This window comes from Orcinus orca, chromosome 16 (genome assembly GCF_937001465.1).
Source record: "Orcinus orca chromosome 16, mOrcOrc1.1, whole genome shotgun sequence".
NCBI classification, from domain to species: domain Eukaryota; kingdom Metazoa; phylum Chordata; class Mammalia; order Artiodactyla; family Delphinidae; genus Orcinus; species Orcinus orca.
This window is the reverse complement of record NC_064574.1, coordinates 68,536,317-68,554,432: the sequence shown is the minus strand read 5'-3', so window position 1 is coordinate 68,554,432 and position 18,116 is coordinate 68,536,317. Positions and strand designations below refer to the sequence as shown.

General features: G+C 39.1%; 1 protein-coding gene across 12 annotated transcripts in view; it reads right to left on the bottom strand.

The window, feature by feature from the left end:
- The window catches only part of TNRC6A (trinucleotide repeat containing adaptor 6A), a 211,175-nt gene that overhangs the window by 35,223 nt on the left and 157,836 nt on the right, over positions 1-18,116 (bottom strand). For 11 of the 12 annotated variants that reach the window (XM_033426011.2, XM_049699019.1, XM_049699020.1 and 8 more), the window contains 3 exons: positions 13,953-14,336; positions 1,614-4,187; positions 102-278 (listed from right to left, as the gene is read on the bottom strand). In XM_033426011.2, the coding sequence (XP_033281902.1) occupies positions 102-278; positions 1,614-4,187; positions 13,953-14,336 (3,135 nt within the window). The remainder of the gene's footprint in view (positions 1-101; positions 279-1,613; positions 4,188-13,952; positions 14,337-18,116) is intronic. The other variant, XM_049699024.1, reaches the window with a different exon arrangement.

Genomic DNA, 18,116 nt, shown 5'->3' with positions numbered 1-18,116 from the left:
TAATACATGGACACATTATCAATGACATAAGCATTATCCAATTACTTAATTATAGTCAATGAGATCACCACTGCTACAGCCAGGAATTATCAATAACTTACCAGATTTGCTTAATGCTTGTGGACCAACAGAGCTGGAGCCCCACGTGGATGTGCTGGATGCCGCAGCAATGGGTTCGCCCCAGCTGGGACCACTGTCTATAGGTTTACCCCATGCTGAAGTACCATTATCCACAGTTGTGGCTGGAGTAGAAGTCTCACCCCAGGGCTCACCCCAGCCTTTAGAAAGTGTGGGAAAAGAAGTCATCAGCACACGGTAGAGGCAATAAGGAATACTTAGGGAACAAAAGAAGAAGACCTTCACATTTATGTATTAAATAATAATGTGATAGGCAGAAAGGATGGCATCTGTTTTATGTAAAGAAGACAAATAATTTCCCATTATTATAATTTAACTATATGGTATGAATTTTTTTTTCACCTCTTCTTTCAGAATTGCCCTCTGGGTGTACAGCAGATTCTTTTGAATAACCTTAATTATGGCAAGTCATCCTCCTTTGAAGATGAATTTAACTCCTGGAAAAGTCAAGTCATTCTGAGTCAAACCTAGTGAATTAAAGCAGGTGATCAAGCTGGGTACAGTATGTGTATAAAATTTTTACTATACGTACAACCTTTCAACATCACTGTTCTGGAAAAAGCAATTTACTGTAAGACTAATAATAGGTAGGCATCCTACTTTTATACATGCTGAACAATGCTTCTTAAAAAATTTATTAGGTTGTCCGAAGCAAGGCAAAGCCAAGCCATAAACACGTTGTTTAAAAGAACCAAAACAGCCTTCCCCTTAGATACATACCTGTTTTTTCTAAGAATTATATCTAAATTAATAATACTCAGAAAAAAAGTTAGGTGCTGAAGGGTTAGTTCATGAAAACACTTCTGTCTCTACATCCAATGGATTATTCAATAAAACCTCCATTCACAAAGGCAACACATCTCAATGACAACTAATGAAAAATGTCATTGTCAAGATAATTTGCAGAGGATAGGAATTAGTTCCTTGCTATAAGACGAAAGTGGAATATACTAGAAAGATATTATTAAATGTTTTAAGCAAGCATACATACATGCTATATCCAATAGACTTAGATTTCATGCCTACTTAAGTAAATTCCTTCTAAGGCCAAATATAGTACCTAGTTTCTTAGAGAGCACTGTGCTTATTAGATACTTGTTTTATTTCTGGGGATATTTTAGTCAAATAATAAAACCAAAACGTGATGGCTTGACTCAGAAGAACTGAAAAAAGTGTACAGCATTCCAGCTTGACATCACTTTTCCAATTCTGCCTTCTACAGCGTTCCTAACGGAGAATGGAGTATGTGGGATTCACAGCCAACACTGCCAAAGGCAGAGCTCTGTTCCCTGATGGTAAACACCTTCCCCATAATTTTCTTCCCTATAAACTTCTCCTGGATTAGAGTTAAAAAAAGCTTTGTGTGCACATCCAAATACTTCGTTAGACAAGTTTTATAATAACAGTAACTTGAAACAAGGTTCACAATACTGTGAAGTACTTTGTAACACAGACTCCATAAAATAAAAACTCACCAGAGCCACTGCTCGCCTCCTTGTTTGAGATGGCACTTGCAGACGGCAGCAGCTGATGTACCTGTGCTTGCTGGTCTGAACGGCTGCTGCCGTTTGGGACATTTTTGTTCCACATGTTCACATTTTTGTAGTTGTATTTGCTTGGATCTCCCCAAGCTGAAGTTCCATCATCGATCTCCATTTTGCGACGTATGGATTCTGGGGATGGTTCCTCCCAGCCTGTGGGCTCTTCTTCTTTTGTTGGGGCTGGTATAGGTCCTCCCAGCCAGCCTGTACCAGGAGGTTTGCCTGTAGCTGATGGGATTCCCCAAGATCCGACATCTTGTTGCTTGTTCCAGTCTGGAGAACTGACTGGCTTTGACGAATCTCCCCAACCTAGAGACTGATTAGACTTTGGAGGATCTCCCCATCCCTGGGAAGGATTCGGTTTAGAAGATTCATCCCATCCTGATGAATTATTTGGATTTATGTTATTTCCCCAAGTAAAAGAACTAGTTTTACCAAGTTCGTTCCAACCAGAAACGGACCTATCACTGTCACTACCTCCTGAGCTAGATTTCTTATTAGCCTCACCCCAATGGTTACTCCTTGAAGTTTCTCCCCAGTTATCACTGGCAGAAACGGACCAACCTTGGTTTGATTTTTGTCCATCACCCCATCCCTGTTTGTTCTTTTGCGAATCATTCCATGCAGACTTCTCTTCTTTGCAATTCCCCCACTGATTGCTCTTGGCCATTCCTGTAGCAGCAGAATCATCTTCCCATCCCCCCTGGCAGTTTGAGCCTTTGGAATCTCCCCACCTCAGAGTAGGTTTGGGATCTCCCCACCCCGATACAGATGAGGTATCATTACTACTAGGGCTAGTCTTATCTGTACATGCCCCTGAGTTAAAAGTCTGTGTTGCAGAGCTTCCCCAGGCCTCTGTCCCATTGTCAGTCTTTCTTTCCCCTCTAGGTGATGTTTCGGTATCCCAGGCAGTATTCTGCTTAATAGGAGTCTGTCCCCAACCAGAGTTGGATAGGACACGTGGATCTAAGTCAGTTCTGTTTACAATGCTTTGGAGTAATGAGTGCTGATCGATTTTTCTTCTATCTCTACTCTGATTTTCCCCAGTTACTTTTTCCTCAAGGCGTCCAGTGCTTTCTGTACTACCTTCACTCTCCACTGTACCTCCCGTTTTGGCCCACACACTGTTTTGCTCATTTGTCTGAGATGTGGCAGAACCCTGATCCTCTTCCTCAGTAGATTTCCATCCGTTTGTAAACTTCTTACCATTGCCATTTGCACTGTCACTGGAATGCTGATTGCTAGGCAGTTTGCTCCATTCCACGCTGGGTATATTAGTGCCAGTGTTTTGTGCAGGAGTTCCCCATCCTCTTCGACTTCCTCCAGAATTTGCACCATTTCCCCATGATGCACTCTGGGAATTCACTGCCCCAGACTCCCACACACCTCCTCCTTTATTTGTGTTAACTTGAAAGTTAGTGCCCATAGGCCCATTTATGCCAGGCTGCATTAGAGTTGCATTCACAGTGTCACCATTAGCTTGGCCATTAGGGCTTGAACATTTGTCTCCAGAGTAATTAGAACCATAGGCACCCCATGTAGTACCATAAGAGCCTCCACTTTTTGACTCTCCATTGCTAAGGTGAGAAAGGGAAGTGCCATTTACAACCGACGGAGCCTGTATCTGAGGATGATTCATTGTGCTCACACGCCAGGCCCCTGTATTACTAGGCAGCTCATTATTCTGTACTGAACCGGAGTTTGGTAAACTAGAGGTCACAAAGTTAGTAGTGTTATTTGGTCCAGTCATTTCAGTGGTAATATTTTGAGGTTGACCACTGAATGAAACCTTCTGTGTACCACTTACTTCAGATTCACAAGTTTCCTGAAGGCTTCCCCAGGTACCATGGGTAGAAGAACCACCCACTTTAGAGTTAATACTCTGATTGTTAGGCATCTGGCCTAAGGTACTGCACTGAATATTGACGCCAGAACTACCACTCCCTACAGGCCCTTTTAGGGCAAGTCCGTTGTTCTCTAACACTGGCCAGGCACCATGGTTGCTAGCTGAATTCAAAGTGCTTGGATTTAACCCTCCATTTGATGAAGAACTTACAGTGCCCCAAGCATTCATTCTATTGTTGCTACTTTCTGATTTGCTTTCAGGAGCATCCACAGAGACCTGACATGTGCTTATTATGGCTCCATGGGAAAAACCCCATGGCCCAGTACTACTTCCATGGCCCACATTATTGCTGCTGCTACCAACCACAAACTTGTTTTGGGATCCAAGTCCAGTGCTATTCCGAAGGCCATCGTTTTCACCACCTGTGCTCCCTGAAGCCATGATAGTGATGTTTCTCTCTGATTCAGAACTGGAGGCAGAATCAGCATCCACACATTCTGAAGCCAACTCTAGATCACTGCCAGGGACTGAGGGCCATGCTTCTTTTTCAGGCGAGTCGTTTACAACAGCATTCTTACAGTTTGTGCTAGAGTCACTTGTAGAAGACACAGGTCCCCGCTGCGAATTTTCATAATGGGATCCTGAAGTATTGTGGTTTATATCTAGAATAAAGAAGAAGCACAAAAATGCATGAAATGTTTGGAAAACTGATGAATATATTATAAATGTACATGGCTCCTCAACATCAACAAGCTATAATACTTGGCAGTATAATTACAAAGGCATTCGTTATATCTCAGCCACCAATTTTCCATATCCAATAATTAATTCCACACAGGCAGGGAATTTTGCTGCTTTCTTCATTGATGTTATTCCAAGAGCCTAGAGCAGTACCTGGAACATAAGAGTTCCTCAATAAATATCTGAATGAGTGAATTGTTAACATATCAGCAAGTAAAGAATTTGGAGTCAGGAAGGACAAGGTAGTAATGATGTATTAGGATAATGGAGCAACCCAGGCTTGGAGGCCCAACATGGGAAAGAAGGGGCTGGGATATAAACGGTTAAAGACAAGTGAACAGGCCAAACTTGATAAAATGTATTAGAAATATATTAGGAATCCTTTTCTATCCACACTTTTTTAGAATAGCTTTTTCACAACTGTTTTGGGTATTACAACAAGTTTATAAGAATTATAAAGCCTTTTCCATTATATTTCCATTTCATTAGTGTTCATATTCAATCTGAAAAATACTACATGCAAGTAAAAATAATTTTAGTTCTACTCTCCTTCATAAAAATGTCTTAATAGCCATGTTTATTAGAAGACAACAGAAAAATGGTTGATATGCTGAAGATCAAAGTTATGATTAAAAAATCAACTGCTGACATTTGAAGACATTAATGACTGGTCACATAATCCTGTCTTAGACTTACTGCTACGTACTGATGTTATCATCTAGTTACTGTACTGCATGTAGGGCAGGCAGTCTTAGTGCTTCTAATGCTTTCCCAAATTCATTACTCTCATTCAGTTTAAGAATCTGGTAGATGGAAATCCTCAGAAATATTAACCTGCATAAGATGTTTGCATTTAGACTGTCCCTAGCGGGTTGCTCATATTGTAGTTCTCTACTACAGTAGTAATCAGAATCATATGTAGTGTTTCTCAGTAATACATATGCTCAAGTCACGTCCCAGATGCAATGAACCAACCACCAGGCATTGTAAGCCCAGAAAGTTAAGTGTCACTCACTATAAGGGTATTGCTAATATGGAAAATCAGGTTCATCTTGCATCATTTTCTCTCAAAGCACAATTGTTAAGCAGCAAAAGGTGATGAGCTAGAAAGAGTAGCAAAAAAAAGGACTAGACAGAGACCAGAAATGTATACATAATTCACCAAATATAGATATACAGATATAGATAGATAGATAGATATAAAGTTCTGTGACTGTGACTTCTGCTCTCTGATTAAGAATCATTTGGCAGTTTTAAGCTGCCAGGTAAAGCTTTTCATCTTTCAGTGCCCATGAGGAGGATTTTTCTCATGAAATAAAGGATACTAACATGTCGCTCAGTCTCACTGGGTAAAAGCAAATCTACAGACCAGTACCTGCACTGTCAGCAACACCATTTGGCACTCTGGAGCACGTGCTTTATGTGCAATGTTGTCACTGAATCCTTGAAACAACCCTAGAGCACAGGCATTACCTTCACTTTACAGATGAGGAAATTGAGGCTCAAAGGTTGTAGAAAATAAGGTAAGAAAGGCAAGATTCATCATTAGGTAAAAATGCAAGGTGGCTCAGAACATGGCTGGAACTCTAGAGATACCCAGGTTCAAGTCTGGACTCTATGTAGTAGCTGTATGACCAAACCTGCAAAATGGGGATACAAACAGTACGTACGTACTTCTTTACCTGTTTGTTTAGTTAGCCTACTGTCATATGCCAAGTATGTAGCTCAGTGCGGGTTTCAAATAAGTGCTCCATGAAGGGCAGTTTGGTGTAGTAATTAAGAGCAAAACTCTGAAGCCAGCCTGCTTGGGTTTAAAAGCCGCTCTGCCATTTACCAGCTATGTGACCACAGGTAAGATCCTCAATCTTTCTGTGCCTTAGTTTCTTCATCTGTAAAGTGGGAATAGTAACAGTACCTATCTCATACAGTTGTGAGGATTAAATGATTAATAATTAAAAGTGCTTTGAACCATATCTGATCCAGATTAGGTACTTAATAAATGAGGACCATTATTTTCATTAATTAATGTGTATCAGTGATTTTCATTATTTTTCAGTCCTATCTCTAAAGCACATGTCATTCCACCATGCCTCTCTCAAGAAGAACAAAATTAGAAATCATATACGAAATTGCTTACTTTAAATCTCCATTTAGATATCTCAAAAAGGATGCCAGCTCCTAGATTATACCCCTACAGGTGCCTCCTCCCAAAGGGAAAAACAATCCTGCTTCTTTACTAGTTTTCCTCATCTCAGTAAGTTTCCTAAAACCTAACATTTATCCTTGATTCCCTCCTGTGCACAGCAAAACCAAAACATCATGAAGTCCCAAATCCATCCACTTTTCTCCAAATCTAAAACAATCAAGCCATCATCATCATCATCTCATGGACTATAGCAAAATGGGATGAAAAAAGATCCTAATTGTAATGGCCACAAAAACTATAAAGGAAGTTGGGGGGCTTCCCTGGTGGCGCAATGGTTAAAAATCCACCTGCCAATGCAGGGGACACAGGTTCAAGCCCTGGTCCCGGAAGATCCCACATGCCATGGAGCAACTAAGCCCGTGTGCCACAACTAGAGCTCACGTGCAGCAACTACTGAAGCCCGCGTGCTCTAGGGCTCGCGTGCCACAACTACTGAGCCTGCATGCTGCAACTACTGAAGCCCGTGCACCTAGAGCCCGTGATCCTCAACAAGAGAAGCCACCACAATGAGAAATCTGCACACCACAACGAAGAGTAGCCCCGCTTGCCGCAACTAGAGAAAGCCCGCACGCAGTAATGAAGATCCAACACAGCCAAAAAATAAAAAACTATAAAGGAAGTTGGAATAAAGCTAACATAAATACTTTAAAAAGTCATATATGATTAAACTTTACTGCAGACCATAGCAGACAACTTGATTAAGTATAGAAACTTGTTCCTCAATAGGAATATATAACAATGTTCCTTTTAAGTTTAATTCAATTATAAAAAAATACTAACAAGAGTCTGTAATTTGATTAAAGTGATTTAAAAGTTCACGTAAAACAAATAAGAGGAGTAAACAAACTCTTGTTATCATGTAACAGTTAAATAGCACTGTACTACCAGAGTACATAAGAACTTCAATTGAACAGAAAAAGTAATCCAGAAACAGCCCCGAGTATATTATCTAAGGTTATATGTCAACGGTTAGCATTTTAAATCAGCAAAAGGAATATTCAATACTTTATAAAGATTTTTTTAAATGGACAACCTATCAAAAACAATACCAAATGATTCAGTGTTAAGACGAAACCAAGAAGTTACTTGTGAATGAGAATTTTTTATACATAAAAGCAAAGAAAGAAACCATTAAAAAAACAGAGATTGGACTACTTAAAGTTTTTCTTTTTTTTTTTAATGCCCAAATACATCAAAAGCAAAAAGCCCCAGAGAACAGCAGAATACACTTGGCAAACCAATTCTATCACCTTTAATGTTAGTGAAACTTTCTCTCACAATCTGGTCATGACCTAGTTTGGAGGTGGTAATGTTCTAAATTTGCCTTTTGCCGTGTACTCACATGCATTTTAGGAAAATAAGAGATGCCATCAGTAATTATTAGCTAAAATTCCATTTTTAATCTGGAACCTACCTGACACTTTCCCAAAAACCTAAATTAAAAGGCTATCTCAAAAGCTGCATTTACCAAGGCTGGATCACAAAGCCATTTTTGTTATGAAAAACACTGCAGCTTAGATAGAAAAATAAAAATCTAAGAGTAGGGGAGTGGGATAGGGAGTCAGGATGGGGGTGGGGAGATTACTAGCCTGACTAAAATTACAAAAAGTGCAGGACTCCTCAGCAATCATGACTAAAACATTTCAGAGTCAGAGACTACTTCAGAATTGGAAGAAGTCAAATAATATATTTCCCTTACACATAAGGAAGCCAAAAGCCATCATTACAAATGATCTGGAAGACAAACATATAGAAACATCATTAAGTAGATGATAATTACACTTTTCCAGGAAAGGGGACAGTTCAGTATTACTGAGTGTAATGCAAAATACAAATTTTAAACTAAGATTTGGAAGACTGAACTTAACTGAGAAACATCTGAAGTCCAAAATATCATCAGCATCCTGCTCTCATACAAAATTGCCTTAGGAAGACTGAGGGCAGCTCTAGTACCATACCTCAAAAAGAATATTAAAAAAAAAAAAAAAAAAATTTCCCTGGCGGTCCAGTGGTTAGGACTCTGCACGTTCACTGCTGAGGGCCCTGGTTCAATTCCTGGTTGGGGAACTAAGATCCCGCAAGCCATGAGGCATGGCCAAAGGAAAAAAAAAAAAAGGACATAGCAGTGCATTATGTAGCACCTATTCAGAAAGAAGATATGTGGGGTAGAGCAAAGACTGGTGATAATTCAAGGGAATTGCATAATTCATTCAGGAAGAATTTAGATCCAGGAAAATTCATACAATTTCCTAAATAAATATGTATCATGTAACAAAATGGCTAAATATGTGCTTTCTGCCTTAAAGACTTCCAATCTCACCAAAAATAAAGACCTTCAGAAGTTAACAGTATTTAGGTTTTATAGTATTTCCAGGAAGTATGAACTGTTATCATTGGGAATATGAGAGAACCTTAGATGCACAATTTCAAACAGTACTTGAGTGAGAAAGTTAAAAATGTTTCCTTAGGGACTTCCCTGGTGGCGCAGTGGTTAAGAATCTGCCTGCCAATGCAGGGTACATGGGTTTGAGCCCTGGTCCGGGAAGATCCCACATGCCGCAGAGCAACTAAACCTGTGCACCAGAACTACTGAGCCTGTGCTCTAGAGCCCGCGAGCCACAACTACTGAAGCCCACGTGCCTAGAGTCCGCACTCCACAACAAGAGAAGCCACCACAATGAGAAGCCCGCACACCACAGTGAAGAGTAGCCCCCGCTCACCGCAAGTAGAGAAAGCCTGTGTGCAGCAACGAAGACCCAACGCAGCCAAAAAAACTTAAAAAAAAGTATCCTTAGTTATTCTAGCCTCTAGTCCAAGGGCTGGCAAACGTTTTCTGTAAAGGTCCAATTAGCAAAGATTTTAGGTTTTGCCAGCCAGATGGCCTCTGTGGCAACTACTTACCATAGTAGCTGGAAAGCAGCCATAGATAACATGTAAATGAACGGGCATGGCAGGTTAAAGACGACAAATGCAATACCACAACCGAATGCAGTGTATGGATCATGACTGGTTTCTGGGGTAGGGACTGTGGGGAGGCAACTATAGAAGACATTCATAGGGTTGTTGCTCTAGACCAGGTGGTGAGTGTCTGAACCAGGTCAATGGTGGCAGCAGTGCAGAGGAGAGAGGAAAGCTGAGAGATGTTCTGGAGTTAAGATCAGCAGGGCATGATAAACCAGTGGCCTGTAGACATGAAGAAGAAGGAGAGTTAAGCATGATTTTAAGAGTTCTAGATGGGTGACTGGATGAATGGGGTTGCCGACCTTTTGAGCAATGGGATCCAGAAGGAGAAACTGGCATGTGGCAAGATAATGAGTTCGATTCTGGACATGTTGAGTTTGAAGGGCCCAACATCAGCTGAAGAAATCCAGAAGACATGGAACCTAAAACTGGGGAGAGAGATGAAACAAAGCCTTGGGAGGGAGTAACATCTGAAAACTGGTCAAAGAAAAATGAAAGAATGAAAGAGCTTTAAAAAGAAGGAAGGGGTCAATGATAAAAAATGTAGATACAGGTTAAGATAAGAATGGAAAAGTCTATTTTGTAACCACAATTAAAAATAAAAAAAGTCTGGATTTGGCACAAGAAGATCAGTGCCCTTAGTAAGAGCTACTTTAGTCAAGTGAGCAGGAGCCAGACTCCAGAGGAATGAAGTGATGTATCAGAGATTCCAAGTCTAGAGTATTTCTGTAAGAACTCTAAAAGTAGAGAGAAATTCTACAATAGCCCCAAGAGAATGGGAGTTTAAAGGAATTTATTTTAAAGATTATAAAGACTTGAATATGTTTACAGACCAAGGGACAAGTTGAGAGCAAGAAGTGGAAGTTACAGGACAGCGAGGATGTGTACTACACCGAAAACACAGTGATGAGCACAGCTGGATGGACAGTATTTTAATCTTTAAACATCTCTGGAAACTTTAAGTTTCTTAAAAAAATTGAAACGTAGGAAAATCTATAGTGTAATATAAAAAACACTCACACACCCCTCACCTTAAGGTATATACTACTAATATAATAGAAAACTCCTGTGTACCCCTCTCTTGCTTACATCTCCTTTCTTCTACAGTAGGTAACTGGTAACCACACAAAATGCTATATTTGAGTTTACTCATAAGCAAAATATGTTGTTTTGCAAGCTTTATATTTTATATAAATGATATCATACTATAAACAAAGACTTTTTGGTACCATCTGCAAAAATGTGAACATGAACTACGTATCACAGGATATTGCTGAAAACATCCCTCTTCTGCTTAACGGTGACTGTGGTATCATGGTTGTATAGAAGACTATCCTTATTCTTTAAGAAATTACCTGTGGAAGTATTAAAGGTGAAGTGCAATGAACATTTGTGCACACGTTTGCATATGTATGTATATATAATGTACTAATAACGGATGGATCTGAATCTATTTGTTTAACTTTTCTGCATGTGTCATGTCAGTTGGATGATAAAAATGTGGGTTGGAACACTCTGCCCCATAAGAACAATACTGCTGCCAGCCCTGTTAAGCATAAGTCCCCCCAAATCCTTTATCACACAGCCTTCAGGCCCCCCAATTCAAGTTTTTTGGGGGAGGAGCAAGGCCTGATACCTTAAGGCTCTAAGAAATCAACTGCAAAAGAGAGGTCCTTCAGTGATGACTGAAACCATCACTAAGTGTTTGAGGCACAGCCACAAACTGGCAGCTCAGCCTGCAGCGTTGTGTGGTTTGACCAGCACACGTTCTAAAAACTTAAAATGAGAATGTAAAGGTAGTCAGGCAGGGTACAAAATTAATACATTTACCACAGTTCCCATTACTTCTTTTCATCCTTTACTCCACTTACCTGCTAGCCTATGAAGGCATTTAGTTTGTGCGATCTCTAATTTAGAAAATACCTAATGTCATCTAGGTACTATCCCTCTTCCTTGACTGCAGTGAACGAACGAGAAATGCATTCCGTGAGGACAAGGGAAGTGTATCCAGAACTCCTCATCTTTACCATGCAAACTTGTAAGTAAATTTCTATGTATGTATTGCATGTATTAATTTAAATGTCAAATCTATTCCATTACCTATCTCTGTTCAGGAAACAAAAAAACCAAACACAAGTACAAAGAGACAAAACAGTTAAGATTATGTTCCCACATTTCTGAACTACATGTAATTCACAACATGCAATTTTGGGGTTTCTGGGCTATTGTTCATGCTGTTTGTACCGTCCAGTACGCTGCTCTTGATTGATTGCTAAGCTATTCTCTAATCTGCAAAATGAAAATTAAACATGTTAATACAGTGTGTGGGTCATAAGCACCCCATAAGGGTTAGTCACTATATTATTATTATTATTGTTGTTATATTATTATTAGCCCTTCAGGAGCCAGGAGAGACCTGAGAAGTCCTCCCTAATTCACAGACACCCAATGCCCTATTACGTGACTAGTGTTTCTATTATCATTTCTAGTAGCACCTACAAAAATATTTTAAGGTAAATACGTGACTATGCTGTTAAAGGGGGAGTCATAAATGTTTAAAACAAGACAAAAGCACAAGTCTGGTTCTTCTGCAGAATGCTTTGCCTTCATCCTCTGCATTCTCTAGCTGTGTGGGGATTTAATTTTAAACCTCAGGCAGATTGCTGCACCCTCCTTATTTCCATCGTAACCTCCACGTTAACGCAGTCCACCTTTGTAAAGTTGTTTTAGAAACAGGTGGGATATTTTCCTTTCTCAGCCTTTGTTTGAAGACTTCTTCCTATGCCCACATCGTAGGCTTTCTTTTCATCTGAATGTATACCGATAACACTTGGGTTTCTTGACCCATACCAATTTTTGAGAAATAAGATTCTTATACTCCCATTGTTGCCATTTCAAAAACGGCTTTGCTCTTTCATTTCCCAAATTGAAAAAGCATATTCAACATATATCTTCTAAATTTACTATCCCACTTTCCTGTTTGTTAATTATCATACCACTATTACTTAATTTGCAGTAGGTACTCAAGCATTGTTGTATAAATAACCTCTCCTAGGTTTTAACCACAATGATGCTGATGACTCAGTACATCTGCTTTGCTTCCAACCTGACTTCCCAGAGGAACTTCAAACCAAATTATTAATTGCTTGGCATTAGATCTAACATATCTAAACCAGACTCTTCCTCCTGAAAAGTGCAGGTCCTTCGGTAAAAGTTTCAGGGAAGATAATTCATGCAGTGCCTAAATATTAGGCACTAAACTAGCTGCTTTAAATGTCACATAATATCATCCTCAAAGCAACCTTACAGATTGGGTACTACACTTTACAGATTAGCAACGACAGTCAGATAAGTTAAGTGACTTGGCCAAGCTTATGCAAGGAAGTGTGTAGGGGAGTAGAAGTAAGTATTAACTTGGGCTGATAATTTAAGTTTGCATCCTTTCCAATAATGCACTTCTCTAATTACCTATGCGCGAAAAATCACATCTGTGCCCTCTTCCTCCTTACCTATCACTACCAATATGCTGCCAAAGCAAAGCACGGTTGTTATGAACATAGCTTTGGAGTCAGACAGATCTTGATGTGAGTGCAGGCTCTGCTACTTATTAGCTGTGAAATACCATATTACAACGTAGAGTAGTTCCTGGTATATATAAGAGAGCATAGAGGTAGAAAGTGAATATTCTACCTGAGATAGTTAGGAAAGGCTGCTCAAACGAGACTCGAACACACGTAACAATTAAGTAACCTGCCAAGGTCACACATGCTGGTATATGGTGGAACTAGGACTTCAAAACCAGGTCCATCTGGCTCTAGAGACTCTGTTCATTACCAATCTGCTACTGTTTTCATGTGTGGAAACCTTGATTATCCTCAATTCTCTATATGACTTGTGGTAAAAGTGTCAAAATAGTTCAATAAGTGAATGGACAAACCAGTCGTCAGAACATATCAAAACAAACTGGGCTTTGAGAAAACTGTAATCACACACTGGATTTATCTTCTGCCTCACAATCATTACTGAGCTGAGAAAAGCCATTCTGAGGCAATAACTGAAATGCATGTGCTCTGAACAGCATTTTCATGGGTGGTAGTCTCTTTACGGCACGTGGTAACTGATCTCAAGCCATTTTTGTCTTGGTGCCTCAGTTTCCTCCACTGAAAAGTGGAGATAAGAACAGCTTACACCTCTCAGGGTTGTTGAGGATTAAATGCAATAACGTGCACAGTTGCTCAGCACGTGACTTGGTGGGGGGGTGCTCAATTTTAGCTATAGTCTTATAATCAATTTTAGCTATAAGCTGTATATTAAAATGGGTAAGATCTGGAGGGAGAGCTCTAGTTAACCTACAGGAAACATTTTCAGATTCTCCATTCATAACTTCTGTATAGAATTCTTATTTTTACAACACAGATACTGATGAATACAAATACATCACCAAACAGGCATGAGTTTATAAACTTGCTACACTGCTAATGACGACAGTTGGAGTCTCGTAAGAAATGCCTTCTCTCACCTGACTGGGTTTTGCTGATCTGCACCTCTCCGTTATTTTGTGGCTGTTGATTTGTTAAAGCACTGCTCTCTGACTGGCTGCTTAACACTTTAACAGCAGATCCCAGGTTTGCTGCTATGACAGGAAAATGCTGACCCCTCTTTAGAAGCTGCTTATGTTCCTGGTGGCGAAATCGAGGTGGAACTTCGCGCGGATACCGAGGCAAGGCCTGTGGTGGCTGCGGCTGCGGCGGCTGCTGTGGCTGTGGCGGCGGCTGCGGCGGCGGCTGCTGATTGTTGGCTGTGGCTCGCTTGGCATTATTATTAGTGCTGGTTGCTGTGGAAGTGCCGTTATTAGAGTTGGCAGGCTGAGGCTGGCTTACACTGGGCTTTATCTGTTCTGGCACTAATCCCAACAAAAGAAAAGGGGTGGAAAAGATTAGCCAGTAAAGTGCACCTCCATTCCAAGCCATCTAAGTAAAAAGGCACTAAGAAAAACAATCCTAAAGGAACAGAAGCTTTACGTGTGCAGGGATATCCTTCCTCATTCACGGGCTCCAGTTTTCTTGAGAAGGATCACTGCCAAGCATCAAATTTTACTTCTGCTAACTACCTATCTGATAAGGGAATGGACACCAGTCAGCATTCCCTGTCCTGGATGACAGTTCATGCTCACCATCTCCTTCCCATATTATCTCCAATTAGAGAACAAGCACTGTTTATACAACTCTGGAACTCACAATAACTAAAATAACAAAGGTGACAAATCAAGTTTTGGTAATCCCGAAAGAATCCTCAATTCCCCAGTAACTGTTCTTAATCTGCCTCATGTTTAATGTGTCTGGTCCCTATTTTTCATCTTTGAAAGACAACACAGAGTAAGGGTAGAAAATAATCCTGCTAGTTCCCTTACAAAACAGCAAAGTTAACACTGTTTTTTGTTATTAAAATGTAAAGCCTGAATCAAATAAGACAAATTCAGAATTGGGATGTATATACAAAGATCACAGACTGAAATCTATGAGACTAACCAAAATTGGAGAAATAACTTGGATACCCTGTCTTAAGCAAGTCTGAAAAACAGCTATCTGTCTACTGTATGAACAATCAGAGACTACAGTGAATTTCTGGACTCCTAAAGGAGATTAAATAAGTAAATAAACTGAGGGAAATGCTCTAAACCAGTGAAAATATAGCCCATCTCTAAAACTACAGGGAGGCAGCGTGGTATATGAACTTTTGGTGCCAGATGGACCCAGGTTTCAATCCCAGCTCTGCCTTTAGTTAAGCTTTGTGTCTTTGGACAAGTTGTAAAAACCCAAGCCTGTGGTCTCCTCTGTAAAAGAGGGATAACACCTATTGCTTGCAGAGCTCTCCTAAGGTTAAATATATTAATGTTTACAGAGCACCAAACACAAGGCTATACACGCATACTCTGGTTTATTGTGCTTCGCTTTATTGCACTTAGAAGATATGGTGGTGGGTGGTTTTTTTTTTTACAAATGGAAGGTCTGTGGCAACCCTGCATTGAGCAAGTCTATCGGCGCCATTTTTTCCAACACCACCTGCTCACTCTGTGTCTCCTGTTTCACATTTTGGTAATTCTCTCCGTGCTTCAAACGTTTTCATTATTAGTAGTTATGGTGATCTATGATCGGTGACCTTTGATGTTATCGCTGCAAAAAGATTATGACCCACAGAAGGCTCAGATAATGGTTAGCATTTTTTAGCAATAAAGTATTTTTAAATTAAGGTATGTATATTTTTTAAGACATAATACTATTAAACAATAGACTACAGGATAGTGCAAACATAACTTTTACATGAACTGGGAAACAAAAAAATTTGTGCCTCGCTTTATTGTGACATTCACTTTATCATTTTGTGTGTGGCACTTTTAAGTTATTAGTTTTTAAAATAAAAATATATATTCACTTTACTCCGGTGGCCTGGAACTGAACCCACAATATCTCTGAGGTATGCCTGTAGAGTGCCTATTTTTTAATGACTGGCATAATACCACTTTATACTTTTGTAGCAGTTTAATGTTTCTCTGAGATTCTGATGCATCTTCACAGATGCCACTGTCAGATAAATAAAGTGATTCGTCTCCATGTGATCAGTGAGGACACTCAGAGAAAACTGTTCGAGAGTTAAGAGCTCCAACCCCACCACTCACTAGCTACGCTATTTCTGTGTCTTTTTCCTTGTCTATATGGTATAGACAGTCTTGATCTAGTACCCAGAATAATGTAAATACTCAGTGAACAAAAGGTATTACTGTGGCCCAAATAAAAGAAATATTTATCAAATGCCTAAAATGTATATGATTCTGTGATAAAGTGCTGGTCACATGGGTTGTTTCCAATAGCCACCCAACTTCCTCTTACAAACCCTCAGATCTAGAGCCACCTTTCATTTAACAGTTTAGCCTCACTATTGTCTTCTTTCTCTGAAATGGTGGATTTAGTCTATATCACTAATACTGATACTTTTTATTCTTAATATATGATCTTGACCTCTTATTTTTTAAAATCTGATTTTGATTTTTCTAAAGTAATACAAAAAAATTGTATTTCAGGAGGAATTACATTGAAAAATCACAAACATTCCATCTATTGCTTGGAATTCCTTCCATTCTTGAAGGCAAACCGAAAAGCCTCTTATTAGCATTTGGGCCAAGTACATTCTAGGTCTAATTACTTTATGTAGAAAATTCTGTCTCCTAGACAATTTTATGCTCCCAGAATGTAACAATAATGTATATTCCTCTGTCATGAGGAAAATAAGGAACTAGAATATTCTAAAGTACCTCTGAAACCAAAAGAAGATCAAGTATATGTAACTGAAATTATAAGGTACATAAAAACTCTAACTCAGCTTTTACATGCCTAGTATTGGGCTCAGTATGGTATTTGGCAATTGAATGTAACCTTAAAGTGGTGCAGTTACCCACTGCTAAAATACAAGTCTGTCCGCCACTTTATTACTAAAGGGAAAAGATTGTGACAATTTAATACCCAAACAAGATGTTATTTATGTGAGACAGCAACAGGAAAGTGTTGTTTAATACATTCAAGAAATTAGAAGATATCCTACATGCAAACACTGTGAATAACCTACATGAAGACGTGTATAAGAACCCTAACACTACTTCAGAAGTGACTAGGAACTCAGAAGCAGTATTTACATTGGTCACCCAGCAACCCCACACCTACCTCAAAAATTCAAAGAACTCCTGTATTTCTTATCAATAAAGCGCCATGGGGAAAATAAGGCTGAAAGAGATACTAGTTTCTTGGGCCAGAAAACTTCACTGACACCAGTAAAAACATTAAGACACGTAACTACTGACTATAATACTAAACTAAATAATCTAAGGTAAAATCTCAGATGTAAACATGGGATGTAGTAGTAAAGAGTAAAGGAGAAGCTAACAGTGCATGTAGGTGTGCCAGGGTAAGGGTGGAGTTGCTGGGTAACAGATATAAATACTGAATAATTTTCGCTGCTGTATATGTGTAGTTAAAATTTAGGTTAATTATGTCAGTAAATATCTAAACCATTGGAAGGGGGAAAAATGACAAAACGATCCATTCAACAGACAGAAAATGCAATAAAGAGAATTACTTTTAAATTGTGGTTAACATGAAATACAAAATGAAATGTCAAGCATAAAACTCAAAATATCTGTAATCAATAAAAATGTGAGTGGGTTAAATTAACTAGTTAATAAAAGATCTTAAACAGGGTTAAGAAAAGAAAAAACAAACTTAAGGAATATACTTATCAAAAATCACTCCTGAAACAAAACAATACAGGAAAATTGGTGGAAAAAAGTACAGAGACAGATACACTAACAAGAAATGCTAACAAAACTTAGATGAAAGCAACATTAATATCAGACTTTTAAAATTCAAAGAGAAAGCATTATAAAGATTTTGCATACTGATAAAAGAAACAAACTAAAAAGAAATAAACAGCTAAGAACCTTTATATACCAAATCTTAGTATCAAAACGTGTAAACCAAGTGGGGACAGAAAAGAAAAACTGAGAAAAAGCAAAACCATGTATCTTGAAATGAGGTAACACCTTTTTTGACAAGTACCCGAGAAACAGTCATGAAGTGCACACACAAACCATCCAGCACTAAAGAAAACATCAATAAATTACAAAAAGTAGGAA